Source organism: Olea europaea, chromosome 10, assembly GCF_002742605.1.
Source record: "Olea europaea var. sylvestris chromosome 10, O_europaea_v1, whole genome shotgun sequence".
In the NCBI taxonomy this organism is placed as follows: Eukaryota; Viridiplantae; Streptophyta; class Magnoliopsida; order Lamiales; family Oleaceae; genus Olea; species Olea europaea.
The window spans coordinates 28488075-28503199 of NC_036246.1; the positions used below are offsets into that span (position 1 = coordinate 28488075).

Below are 15125 nucleotides of genomic sequence, written 5' to 3' on the forward strand. Positions count from 1 at the left end.
GAAAACTGCCTTCTTTTAACTGCTGCCATTACTCTTCGTCGTTCAACCGCTTTCGATTGAATTTCTTGAATCGTGGAACGTGATAGGGTTGCTTTAACAACTGTTTTGATAACTGCACTTCTTGATAACCACAACGCTTTATGTTTGTTAAAACCTTGGGCGATTTGAAGGTTTGGGCGAGAATAGAGTAACAGCTCTGGGCGACCGTATGGCATTTCATTCGCTCAGATTCTGGGCGACTTGCAAACTTGAAGAGACTTAATAGAAAAATTTCCGGATCTAAGCTATTTCGTTTTATATGGTGACATTCAAGATGAAACCTTAATAGAATATCAAAGTCTAAAAATCAAACGCCAAGATTCTAAAGTTCAAGTGAGCTGTGAAATTTTGAGACTGGTGCTTTCAAATGAATCATCATCACTTAAGAAATATAAAAAAATAAAAATAAAAAATCAATAAATAAATTTTTGAATTACTTAAAAAATAATCATGTAAAAAATGTGGTAGCTTTGCGGTCCCCGAGGGACGAAGTCAAATGTCTTAGCTCTTGTTTGAGTCTCATTCTTTTGATAAAAATGAATTTTTGAATAGTATATTGATGGAAAATATGTGGTTAAAAAATAATAAAGAATTTTGAATTTGTGTGTAATATTATTTTATTGAAGAATATGTGATTGAAATAATTTCAAAATATTGTTTAAAAATATTTTTTTTTAAAGAATGTGAATTAAACAGGGGTAATATTTTTACCTTATAAATTTTTTTTTCATACTTTCTTTCAAAAGATTCTAATTTTAAGGTATTTTAATGGGTTCGAGCCTTGTTCCTTCACCGTCAAGTCAAATTACGAATCAAATTTCTTTTCTCAATAATTTTTTGCCAGAGAGAATTTTATAGTATACATTTATTCAGACATAGACTGGCAATAAATCAGGCTGACGGTCACGCAATAGTGTCTCCATTCACCCAGCTCAGCCGCTCTACGCCCCTGACCTCCGCGGCTCCGCCATAGCAAAAAGAAAAATCTATTTTAATCTTTACGAAGGAATAAAGTTTTCTTTTTGAGAAGAAAAAAGAATTTATATCGGTTTAATCCGAGACTGAAATGTGGACGAACCACCATGGGTTCAGCATCATCAGTTATTGAAAAGCCCCAAAATGGAAATCTAGGGTTAGGGCTTATGAACCCAGAATCGACTCCGATTGATCCGACCAGTGATCAGAGGGGTGTAAAGGATGTTTCTGATTCCGAAAATGCCCCTGTGGAGAGGAGTGATTTACCAAAGGGTATTGAAGAAGAGGTGAAGGAGAAGGCTGTTGAAGAGGAAGAGGTGAAACTGAGGGATACCATTGAGAGAGAGATTCATCAGCTGACTTTGGAGCGGGCCGAAATTGAGGCGGCCTGGAAGAAAGGTCCTGGGCTTAATGGTGATTTTAAGGAAGGGAATGAGATAAAAACCGTGAAAAATGAGAATGCTGATGAAGAAAAAGATGTAGAATTTACGGTAAAAAAGAAAAATGAGGCCGCCCAGGAGGAAAGTCATGGGCTTAATGGTGATTGTAAGGAAGGGAATGAGGTAAAGACCACGGAAAATGAGAATGCTGATGAAGAAAAAGAGGTAGAATATACGGTAAACGAGAACCGTGATGAAGAAAAAGATGGTCATGGTGTGCAGAATTGGAAGGAGGAAGATAGAAATGAAGGTTATGACGAGAATGAGAGTAGTGATGAAGAGGAGGGAGAAGGGGAGCCGGTGAAGGTGACGGTGAAGGGAGGGGGGAATAGTGAGTTTAAAACAAGGAGGTCTCAGTATCCGATGAGACCCGATGCAGAGGACTGTTCGTTTTATATGAAAACAGGGTCATGTAAATTCGGATCAGGTTGCAAGTATAATCACCGTCCCGGAAGAAAGAATCAGGTTTATACATACCTATAGATGCGTAAATTAGCTTGTGCATTAGAGTATGAGTGTTTTTTGCAAAAGGATTTGCTCTTTCGAATTTTTTTTCCATCAGTTTGTTTTGATTGAATGAAGCAGCTGTGATTTTTCTGTGAATAAATTGGTTAATACTTAACAGAATAGAAAGGTATGTCTAGATACTGTGTCTTTAATGTCTTGTTTTCTTGATATATTGATTGGACATAACGTGTCTAGATATTGTGATTTTTCGGTATAAGGGTTTGCTCGTAATTGAAGTTGACAAAAAATAACGAGTGACTTAGATAAGTCATTGCCGGTAAGACTTCAATAAAATATTTAGCATTTATAACCTGAGTTGATTTGAGTAATTGGAAGATAGAATCCAGTGCATATATATAGATGCATGCTCACACAAGTGGTCTCGAGTGCATGCATGTGTGTCATTTGATTGATCAGAAGTTGTTGAATTTCTTAGAATGTAGTAAGACGTGGTTGCTTTTTCAGTGCTTACGATGTATAATCTTCTTCTTCATTTTGATTTCTCTTTATTATATGTGTTCAGATACTAGATTGGTAAAAATGGATTCTTTTGCCACTGAAAATAATGACACCACTTTTTACTGGATAATGCCCCCGATTGCAATAAGTTTTGCGTTTAATAACTGTGTTTTTGAGATTGAGTTGGTAAAAGTATCTGCAATTGGATTGTGTGTTTGTTGACTGTTCCAGAAGTTAAAGATAAAATTTATATCAATAAATGTAAATTTTAAAGAATCATGAAATCTGTAGACATCTGCATGTTTGTATATTATATTATCGATCGAATGCTATGGTAAATTCCTTCTTGTCTTGCAGCATCTCGTTTTTATATACCCTAAACATGGTCTGTGATGCGCATGCTACAATGTTTCAAATATTTTGCATACTAGTGTCCTCTCCATTGTTGCAATATATGAATTGAAAATGAATTTGTTTCATTAACATTCATGTTTTTGTAACTAAAGATAATGACGTTGTTAACATTCATTGATTAATTAAATCTTCTCACTTATTATGGAATTTAGCATATTATTGTTATTTATTATGAAATCATGGAAATATTGAGGTTTACATTAACTTTGTATTTTCTTCTATTCATCTATCCATTTTCTTTTGAAGGATGTTAAGGAGAGACCAAATGGAGGGGAAGGAAACCCAGAAAGGGCTGGACAGATCGAATGCAAGGTCTTTATCAAATTTGTTGTTCTCTTTTGGGTTTTGGTCATAAAATATACTTATCTATGAATGCTTGTGATCTTATTCCCTTTAGGTAATTTTGTCGACATGCACTATAATATAGATTTGCCTGTTGTGGTTGCTTCTCAGTATCATCTTGACGTAATAATCATATGTAATTGGGAATTATTTGCATCAATGCAGAAAATCTAACCCTGCAAATAAGAGTATGTCTCGATATTTGAATATCTATTGTAAACAAAAAATGGACCAATGGAGTTAATTTTGACATTATTGCTTACTCTTCTGAAATATAAGAATGAAATAAGTGGATGCCTGAATGCTTTATTGGGGATAACTAATAAGTATGTTTGTTATTGATAAAAATTGAGTGAGGCTAGGTCTAAATAAAGTAGAAGAAAAATTGGATGCTGGAATTAAAGATAACCAAATAAGAAGAGTAGTAAAGATGAAGTGGGTAGTGAAGAGAAAATGGATCACCCACACAGGTTGAGCAAAATCGCTGAAGTCTTAAATTTTCTCACAGTATTTATAGATCTAAAAGACTTCTAAAAAAAACTAGGACTTTGAATAGAAATATTTTTAAGACTAAGAATTTCAAATAAAATTTAAATAGCAGCAAAACTCCAAACTGAAGATTCGTGGTCAAGAATTTAACTTAGATCTGAAATTTTCCAAAAATATTTTTACTCATAACCTTGATGAATATAAGAGAACATAAGTTAAGGGCTCTAAGACATAATATCTCCTAAATAATAAAATAATAGCTGTTTTACTGACATAAAACTTGGCATAAATTTCAGCCTAAGCTTCATCGCATATGCTCTACATCCTTCATGTTTCAAATTGAAATTTGGCATTATCCTTTAGTATATTATCTGCATCGTTTCTTACCTATACTTCCGGAAACTAGTATTCAAATTGAAGCTTGACAATGTAATAAATCTCAACATCTAATGTTGTCTCTCTCGAGGCTTGAAATATATGAACTCTTTTGACTTAATAAAATCCAATGTAAGAATTTAGTAGGGAACTCTCTCCTTGACAAGCTCGAACCTGTCCGCAATAGCACAATCACTTAGTCGATGGCCTTTCTGAATATCTGTCCTCCTATATAAATGTTAGAGATGATTCCTGCCTAATGAGCCCATTGTCCATGAAAACATTTACAAATGTTGAATACATAAGTATGAGCAAATAATTCTTGTCCATCCTTACACCTTGAATTTTTAATGAGGCGGTTCAACGTGAATTCGTTACACTGTTTGATGAATGAATAGGGCATGAATGTGAGTGGTGGGTGTTGAAGATATTTATAAATGCTAGTCAAAGTTGAACGTGCATTGCACATTATTCTAAAATACTTTATAAGTGATGTAAAAGTAATATTTGGTATCAATTTGTTGGAAAATGTGATGAGTCTCGGACGAATTAAAGAAAATAAAATTTAGCACAGAAATTTAAGAGAAGAAAATTTTACTCAAATTGTACTTTCAAAACTCAATTTTTATGATTCAAATTTTTTATAATGATGAAATACTATAAATGAACAATCTTTTTGTATTACATTAGATATATAAAAATTAATTGTTAATACATTAATTTAAACACCCATTAAAATTTCTAGATACATGAATATGAATAAATTCATTTATAATAACTCTAGATTCATGTAATTCAAGATTCATAAAGTGAAAATTCATTAAATTTAGATTAATGTGAATGTGTTAATTAATTGAGAATTAATAACACCAATTTTATAAATGACAATAATTTTATACTATTTATTATATATCAAAAAACGAAATGTAAGGTATTATTAAAATAATTGAATTATAGGGAGGTTAAAATCGTCAAAAAAATGATTCTCCATCAATGTGATATTTTAATATATTATAAATTAAATAAATTTCTCTCATCTCTAAGAACTCAAGCATTTAGATGATATGGTTCCACAACAACTAATCTATCGATCTATTGAGTGGGGATAGGTTTTGCGATTTCTATACTGCTAAGCACTTCAAATACAACTAAAAGATTGTTGCAGAAACAAGAACTAAGTTTCAGCCTAAGATTTTGATCCAATATCGTGTGTGTTTAAAGTATTAAATTTGAGCTTCTTTTGTTATTTTCTGTTTTGGACGTGCCTTTAATATTTTTCCTTTTTCGTTTTTACTTTGAAGAGTCTTTGGACAATGGGTATAACAAAGGTGCAAATATGTTCATTTTCTAAGGTTTTTCAGTTTTTGTCATTTTTCTCCTGTCTGTACTGGTTTCCTAGTTTTCCTTGGTGTTTTTTCCCCTGAAGGCGAAGCATGTTGTCCTTTCAAAAAGTAAAGCTCTTCATATCCAATTTTGTAATCAATTTAGATACTGCTTCGATGCGATGTGTTATTAAAGCTTAACTTCTGTGATTAACCACTGGTAGCTGTTTTATCTGATGCTACTTCTACTCGAACTATTGGCAGTATTACCTGACATCAGGGGGATGCAAGTATGGTAAGGCTTGTAAATACTATCATGGCACAAGGAAAAGTTCAATATCATCCCCTATTCTGGAGTTCAACTTTCTAGGTCTGCCAATTCGACCGGTATAGTCTCTTTGTACAGTACAAAATTTCTCTTATATATTTCAGTTTAAACTTTCTTTCAGTAATGTTTGGTTGGATTCAAATCTATAGATGCTTTCTCTAATTTAATTGAACAAAGGTGATTACTTTTGATGAAAAAAATAAACATTTGGACGTAACTTTTTTCTGTAGACAAGAAACAAGATTCCAGCCTAATTTGAAAGCAGTGCTGCAGTAACAACAAACTAAAGCTTATTCCTAATGAATTTGGGATAGGCTACATGAATTCTTTTTAGCCCATTCAACCAACTATCGTTTTCATAACTAAACAAATTTCTTTAGTGATTTATAAATCATTTAGTCTGCTGTTAAAAAAAAATGATTTTTTCGTCACAGGGAGAAACAAATTGTCCCTACTACATGCGCCATGGTTCCTGCAAGTATGGAACAAACTGCAGGTTTCATCATCCTGAACCTACGGAAGAGACTGAAGGTGACTCCCCATTTGAATATAGCAATGGTGGATCTCTTCCACCACAAGCTTTTTCCTCTTCACCCACCACTTCCTGGTCTTCACCAAGGGCATCGAATGAAACTGCACTTTTTGTACCATCAATGCTTCCTACAACCCAAGTTGTACCTTCTCCAAATCCAGAATGGAATGGATATCAGGTGTTTGTTATCTTTTCATTGTTTCAGATTACTTTATGGATCATTGTTGTAGATATTGTATTCTTTTAATTCTTTGTGTTGCATGTTTGTGGCACTTGAATATATATTCTTTCGTAGGCTACATTTTCAAGATTAGTCATAAAGTTGTTTCTTCTTCTAATTGTTATTGGATCTCAGTAAAACATGTTAGAGACAGAAGTAGACCGAAAATTAACACATGTGGTGGTTGCGAAGAGCAAGTTGCTTTGGACTTTCCATTGTACGTAGTAATGAACCAGAATAGAGAAAAAATATTCACGTATCAGACTCCAGGGAATAAAGCTTAGCTGCTACTTGTTGTATTCAACTTATGTGATAGTGAGTATTAAGAGATTGTGTCACTTCTATTTTGTCCATATGTCCTGATGCGTTTTTAACCTGCAACTAGATAACTTATACAGTTGACATAATGAAAACAATATTTGACATCGGAGATTTGATTGTTAATTGCAACACACTTGTAAGTGATGCTTTCATCTATCCTTTACCACTGTTGCCCTCCCCGTATCACGTTACCACACTATTCTACACGAAGTTTACTGGCCAATAAGTTAATTTCACTTCAAAGTGTCACTTATCAATGCTGCTTCTGCTCTCATTTGTTCCTTTTCTTTTTGGGTTAATTGAGGCTGCACCGTACCCAACATCAGAGAGGAGCTTACCTACACCTCCAGCATTTTCCATGAACAAGATACCGACTTCTATGAACTTCCCAATTCAACATCAACAGGAGATGGTAACCGAAGACTATCCGGAGCGTCCTGGCGAACCAGAATGCAGTTTCTTCTTAAAAACTGGAGATTGCAAATATAAGTCGAATTGCAAATTTCACCATCCAAAGAGACGCATATCGAAGCCAAAAGCAAACCAATTTTCTCTAAATGACAAAGGCCTTCCCCTTAGACCCGTAAGTTTATTTGTCTACAAGTTCATAGAGTATGTAATTACAATATTTATGTAATATGTGAAGAATGGAGATCTTCGTAATGCAGGATCAGCCCATTTGTACACGCTACTATCAGTATGGAATTTGCAAGTATGGACCCGGTTGCAAATTCGATCATCCTGCTAACTTTGCTGTCTCACAGCCACCTTATGAACGGCCTCCATTCAACTCTTGAACTCCTGATGGGGCGTGAATCATCACTCTGAGAGGAAATGGAATTGGTTCTTCAATGTAGCATTTTAAGATTATCGTTACATTTCCTCTAGTTTCTAGTCTAAAATGACCAGCAGTTGAACTAACTATCGAAGTTTCTGCTTGATTTCAGCATATATCTGAACCACAGGAGTTAGAGAGACGGGGGTTTATGTTTTATGATTGTTCTGTGTTATTTATAGAATTGTCATTATATTATGTACTTTCTAGGATTACAGGATAGAGCGCGGTTTTGGTGATGATTTCCTTCTTTATTTGATTGTCATTCCCCTGCGCATGTTTGGTTGGCAATACGAGTTTAAAAATGGACGGTATCATTTTTTTTTTTAATTATAATTTTTATCCAATTCTCTTTACCAAACATGTCATTAAATTTTGAATGGGCATTCTTGAGTTCTAGTAGAATTGGCATCAGGACAGCAGAGATTCACTAGTGGGTAACTGCTAAGGAATTTATACGCAGGAAACACACAGCACCTTGTACTAAGTACAAGGAAACGGATGAAATCTTGTGGGTAAATTTCATTCGCAGTAATATTACTCTCCAGTTCAATCAAATAATTGTGCTTTAATTTTATTTAATCAGATGATAAAATTTTAATTAGATTTTGATTAGGTAATTTCATCTAATTTATTTATTAAACCGAAGGAAATTTATGACATTTTAGTCAATAGATGATGTATGACATTTATTTCAATGAAATTATACTTATTTTATATATACTACCGTTATATTTTATAATCATCATTTTATTAAATGTCGTATCATCAATTATTATCAATGGAATTTCACAAAGTTGCATTCATTGGATGAAATTAAAATGTAAACTCAATTGCAATTACCATATTGAAACAGGGCACCACTTGACAGGCCAAAATTTTATAAGAAAAGTGGAAAATCAATTCCAACTTTGAGTTTTAAGGGTGTTTGATACCATTTTTTTCCCATGGAATTACATTTTCTAACTTTTCTTGGGAATTGAAGTTTTATTTGTCTTGAAGGAAAACCAAATTGGTTTTCCCGGTTTATTGTAGCACATTTTTTTTTTGGCAGTGGAAACAAATTCTAAAATTTATTGTAAAAAAATATTTCCCTTTAATTGACAATTTTCATGTAAAATAAGGCTAAACGAACACCCAAAGATAGATTTTTCTTGAATTTTTTTTTATTTGGTTTTGACAATGGAAACAAATTTCATTCCCAATACCAGTAAATTCTATCCCTTTAATTGACAATTTTCATGTAAAACAAAGCCAAACGGACATAAAAAAAAACTTTAATTAAACATTTTTCACGTGAAAAATTATATTAATTAAACACAATAATTTACAATTCCCAAGAAAACAATTTCCCATCAATTCATTTCCCTGGAATTCGTTTTCTTTCTATCCAAATTTCACTTTTGTAATCAAACGGACCCTAATATTAAAGTTAAGTTACCCAATAACTAAAATTGATATACAGTTACGCAATTGACTATAAAGTGAAAATACAAGCTATCGAGAATGAAATATACCCAAATATTGTAAACCCTACTATGCAAATCAGGTCTAACGGTGCCAACTGAACCAGTCTTTTGTCATTCGAGCTTTTATTCAAATTCGTTATATTTTAAGATTTTACAAGACAACACACATATAGATGACTTATAGAACCTGTATCAAGTACAAGACAAGAAGTCTAGTATTTGTCACCAGACCATAATATACAAGGAATGCCTCATTTCCGTAGACAACTTAGATTTGTTTCTCAGGATTAAGATTGCAGGAAAATTTTTGTACAAAAGTGTTCAAAATCATGATTTCAAGTTGCCACGTTTTCCTCAACTACCTACCAATGTGGACGGAAAATATGGAAAATAAATTATGGGATACTATGATAAAACTCGATTATAGTGGAGAATATAATTATACCCATTCCAAGATCATACATTCGAGCAAACTCCTTTACGGAATCCCAAAGCCCTAAGCTCCATGCCATAGTCTTCCCAAGTCACGAACATAATTAGAATAACCGGGTGAACAATTAGAAGGAAAAGAAAAAAAGTTCATTGTTGTTTAGTGCATTGTTCGCGAAATTATTTGTTTTGAATCAAAACCCACCGCAAGTGTACGATTCGTTAACAAGTAGTAAAATGGACTATAAGTCCAAGTATCGATCCCACGAGGATTGAGTTAGTTCAAATTAATCTAATATGACCTTAACCGAAACACGACAAGCAAATTGCGTTCTTATAATTTAACTAACAGACTGGAATCATTGATGCAATTATTGACTAAGGATTATACTAAGTTCAAAGTAAATTGGATGCAATTTAACTTAAATTTTTTATAAAATTAATGAATGTTCTAACTCACTAGGATCACGAATCCCCAAGCAATACTCGTTCAATAGTTATTTATGCAAATTTGACACCCAATTCCATAAAAGATGAATCGATATTCCTATTTTAATTAAGCAATCTCTCTCGAGCAATGCCAAACCTATCCCAATATATGATTCGACTATATTTCTATGACGAATACTAATATACCGACATGCATTATATTTCACGAATATCAATTAATTCACACAAGGCATAGAGGTATGTTTCTATCCTCTATCGGACCCTATGATGATTTATCCTATGTCGAACCTATTTTCCTTCTTTCGAATGCATAAAATAGGTCACCACATTCATATAATCACGTGCATAATAATTATATGACAATAAAAATGAAATAAATCAATCAATTTCGGAATTAGTGTTTACATACGTCAAAAATCCAAACCAATAATTAAACGTGGTATTACAAGGTTCATCGATCTCCTAGTAGTAATAAATTTATCCTAACATGTTAAAAAGAACAAAACTTAAAAGTATTTGAAGAAACGACATCACCCGAATCAATATTCGCTCCGATTTTCAAGTGGCGCGGTGTTTTTCTCTTGTTTTCTCCCTTGTTTGTTCTTCAAAATCTCCCAAAAACATGTACAAACGGCGTTCCCTTCGTTCTGGTCGAATTTTTGTATTTATAGAACCCTAAAGTTTTGTTTCCATAAGAGTTTCGGAAGAAAAAGGAAACCAAAATTTTCTTCAACCTTTTGTTCTATGCGACCGCATAGAGTAATCCTATGCAGTCGCATAGAAGGAATTTTCCACCCTTATTTTGTTTCGGTATGGTACTATGCGACCGCATAGAAGATAATACTATGCGGTCGCATAGTATTATCTACTATGGAGAAATTGCATTTTGGTCCTCCAACTTGCATCCTTCACTTCTTAGTATCTTCTCTTCATTCTTTTCATTTCATCACCCCACGGAATCGTGAATTTGGCAATTAGCTTAATTGATTTCTCGATTTGTTCATCGAGTCAACTTCTGGATATTTGCACTTTTGGTTCCTGAATTCTCACTTTGCGTCACTTTAGTCCTTTTTCGCGTCTTTCTCCTGAATTTCACCATGTTCATCGTTGTTTCCTACAATCCACAATTGTACAAGATTAAGTCACAATTCAATCATTTTGCTCATATTTAAGTCATGTTTGTGACCTAAATAAGTGTGTAAAAACACACTTATCAAACTCCCCAAATTTGAATTATTGTTTGTCCTCAAATAAGATAGTGACTTAATTATGAACAAACATGGCTTAATATCCTGTTGTGGCTTAGGATTGGGCTGAGTATTTAAAAATTTATCTGTGCAAACATGACATCAACCTCTACCTGTCAAATCATACTTGATGTGTGTGTGTAAATTCATGCTAACATATTGGGTTCATGATGAGTTTGAGTCCTGACCCCAAGTGGTCAAAAGTATCCTTGCTCGCTCGAGAGATGCACAACCCCCCAAACTTATTCTTTTCACTGAATTATCCCGAGGTTGTGTTTTAAAATTAGGAGTTTACATAGCTGTAGTCCTCTCCCTCTCGTAGTTTGGATTAATCTCACTATCACAAGTTTACATTTCAATAAGTGAAAGCTCCCCCAAATTTGATTGCTTTGACATTCAAGATTAAAAATAGGTTACTTGCCTCGCCTCAAAGGTATAGTTTCCTCAACCAAATGTCTAAGGGCTCTTCTTCATGTTATTGTCTCTCTTTATATATATATATATCATCTTCTCATTTGCTTTCTATATAACTCTGTTAGCGAGCTTTAGGCCGATGACTCCCAAACCAGTTGGTTTTAGGGCACCAGGTTTTAAACCCTTGCAGGCTTACTTGCTCGAGTTATAAAGGTTCGATCAGATGACTTTTTATTAACCTCTTTCCCTCTTGCTTTCTATACGACCTTTTTAGTGAGCTTTAGGCCGGTGATTCCCAAGCCTGTTGACCTTAGGGCACCAGATTTTGAAATATCCTTACAGGCTTACTTGCTCGAGTCATAAATGCATGAAAAGAAGTGTCTTATTCGCTCAAATTTATTTTATGCCCTTATTGTTCTAGACATTTAGTTTCCAAAACCAACCCCTAATTTAAAATTTTCACCTAATCTTCATCCCCACTGGACTAGGCAATCCACACAATAAATTTCATGCACGAAGCCTCCATTCATCTCAATGCTTTCCTATAATAGCTCAACTATCACCAAACTGTCTTTAGGTAGTTTATGGGTTAACTCAATAGAGGGTTATCATTTATTTTTTGTTTTTGTTTTTTACTTTACGCTCAAAATCCATTCATTCACCTAACATGTCAAGCATGAATAACGTGCATAGATAGTGTCAAGTGTTGCATCAACAAGTATCAGTTAGTCTAATTAACACCAAATCCAAAATTTTGCAGTTTCAACTAGTCCAATAATGACATCATAGCGAACGAGGTTATTAAGCCCACACAAGCATGCATGAAGAGAATTAAAACAGACTGAATAGAATGCAATTTTTTTTTTCATTCATCATGCATGCAATAATAAATAAATAAATAAAGTAATGATGAACATATATAAAGATGTGAAATAAATTATGTCACCCTCTCAAACTTAGTTAATACATTGTCCTCAATGTAAGATTAACAAAAGATTAATGACATAATTTTTAAAGACAAACTGAAGATGAAGAATCAAAATGGGATAAACTATACTCCCCTGATCAAAATGGTGGTTGGAAAGGAAAGTGGGGCCCGGTATCATCATTGCCAGGAGGAAAGAGAAGGCGAGACAAGATCTCCCTCAACAAGGTCGACTGCTGGGTCTGTTCCATCTGCATGGCCTGAACCTTCGTCTCCAAATTCCCTAGGCGGTCCCAAGACTCGTTCACCCGCCACTGTATACCATCCATCCGGCTAACGTACAAGCCCAGACGCCCATCAAAGGTACTCATCTGTCGGCGTGCTACGATGGATTCACTGCTGGCAGTGGATGCGAAGTTTCGTGCAGATGCCATATCTGTCTGCACCTGCTGCATTGTGGTAGTCAGTGCCCCAAAGGCTTGCTGAAGCTGCTGCATGTCTCGGTCGTGTCCAATCATAGTGTCAAACATTTGCTGCAATAACTGGGTGTCTACGTCAACTGGTGGTGGTGGACCTTGTGGCATTTCAAAGTCCGCAGCTTCTTGTCCCTCTGTACCCTGTTGCTGTCGCCGGCACTCGTTTTCCAATTTCTGCTGATGTTTAATCCGGGCACGATCCTGGGCCTCAAGTGTGAGGTGTTTGATAAAAGGACTAGGTTTCTTCGGTGCCTCCCCTGGCTGAACTTGTATGCCAGCTGCTCTACAAATTTCACTTATCAGGCTCGGGAATATCAGTGATGTGTGCCTGTCACCCCATGCACCTATAATGTGTATCTAATTGTAAATATATGTGGCCAAGTCAATTTTGTGCCCCGAACTAAGTGGTAAATAAAGCTTGCCTTCTGATCGGTGAATGTCGTCCAATGGGAGATCGGCTCGATATTGTGGCAGATGAATAACCAAAGGATGGTGATAGACGAAATGAGGTCAATCTGATACCAATCAGCGGTAGGGAGCGGCCAAGCATTTTCCCGTCCCAATAAAACTTCAGCCACTTCAACCCAGTTGAAATCGTGCGGGATTGGGACTACATTTGCCTAGGTGAGATGATAGTAGTCATGTATTACCTCAGGTGAAAACATGATCCATTTGCCTCTAACCCAAGTCTGATATAGATGGTCGGATCCCGGTATGTCTATTTCAGCATTGAAATTTGCATAGAATTCCCGCACCAAGTTTTCATAGACGAGGTGTGGTCTTTCAATCACCTTCTCCCACCTGTAGTTGTGGACGAGATAAACCAGTTCAAATCCCGGGAAATCATCTAATTTAACTGGTCTTTCTGGGATAACCGCCAATTCCCGGATAACATTGGCATAGCGGGCTGCTTGGTCGGAAGAAAGAAAATGCCTGACTCCCCCGTCGGGTTCCCTTATCCGGGCTGTGCCAGATGTGGAACCAACTTTCTCCTTTCCCTTTGATGTACGCTTTGGGGGTATCCTACAAAGTTAAAGATACACTAGTCAGTAAACAACATGAATAAAAACGATAGGGAAAATGAGGTAAGCGAGAAAAATAGTTTACACACTCCCCAAACTGCTTCAACAAGCATATCAAGTACCATGGTGTGTTCGTATCAAAATATGATAAAGAGGGATGTGTAAAGAGAATGCTGAGGTGAAGAATTGGAAAGATAGGCCATAACAAACACACATAAAAAAAAAAATCATATCCCTGACTGAGTGCGCATGTTCAGCCCCGGACATCGTCGAGAAATATCGATATTCCCCCGAGCAAGGTCCGGGCATATGAGAGTATTCAGTGAGATCTACCACATATTCAAATTTCAAAGCAAATAGACTTCGTTTGATATGGTAATGAATAGTGGAAAGTGTGGGACGTAAGGTGCCGTGACATGCCATGTGCTTATGTGTTGCAAGGTAGAAGTCATGTGATACACGATCGTTCGAGTGGTTGTGAATGTGTTAGCACGCAAATGTCAAGAAAACATGCTCAATAACGTCAAAGGAAGGTAAAAGAACAAGTTACACACAAACGTAGGTCCAAACAACCAAAATGAATCAAGTAAACTGATGATTAAGTGTGTAGGTTCGCCCCCGGACATCATTGGGAAGACTTGAAATTTTCCCGAGCAACCTCTGGGCATATGAAAGTATGTAATGTCGAGTGACACATATTCAAATTTTAAGCTCATTGGAAGTCATACGGGTACCGAATGCAAGGGACGAAATGGGTGCGATGAGGTGACGTGAACCTAACACGTGTGCCTTAATGTGTGAGTGGTTGGTGCGTGAGAGTGCCGAGCTCAATTTTGATGGCAATTCGGCGTCACATATATGGGAATGCATGTACTTGAAATGTCCAGTGCGGAATTGCGCAAAATGTACTTCACTTGTCACGTAGGCAATTCATCGAACACGTAGCATGCAAGATTGAAAAAGAACCTACACAATACCAAAGTGACAATGTTCCACCAATCCCCACACAACCCAAATGTAACATACACCAAACCAACGAAAAGTATTGCCCATCCTCCACAATTAGTTTTAAATAGCATATTCTCATGGCGAAAC

The 15125-nt window shown here is 35.4% G+C and overlaps 1 protein-coding gene across 1 annotated transcript; it reads left to right on the forward strand.

The window, feature by feature from the left end:
- Window positions 1–826: 826 nt before the first annotated feature.
- Window positions 827–7924, forward strand: LOC111401722 (zinc finger CCCH domain-containing protein 43). The gene is made up of 6 exons (XM_023029589.1): window positions 827–1919; window positions 3081–3146; window positions 5627–5749; window positions 6125–6400; window positions 7068–7346; window positions 7432–7924. Exons 1-6 carry the CDS (start codon window positions 1122–1124, stop codon window positions 7558–7560), a joined length of 1671 nt encoding a protein of 556 aa, XP_022885357.1. The 5' UTR covers window positions 827–1121; the 3' UTR covers window positions 7561–7924.
- The last annotated feature ends 7201 nt before the right edge of the window (window positions 7925–15125 follow it).

Coding starts and splice junctions, on each gene's coding strand:
- LOC111401722 (XM_023029589.1), top strand. CDS start 1,122: ATGGGTTCAGCATCATCAGTTATTGAAAAGCCCCAAAATGGAAATCTA. Junction 5,750..6,124: donor TAGGTCTGCCAATTCGACCG/GTATAGTCTCTT, acceptor TTTTCGTCACAG/GGAGAAACAAATTGTCCCTA. Junction 6,401..7,067: donor CAGAATGGAATGGATATCAG/GTGTTTGTTATC, acceptor GGGTTAATTGAG/GCTGCACCGTACCCAACATC.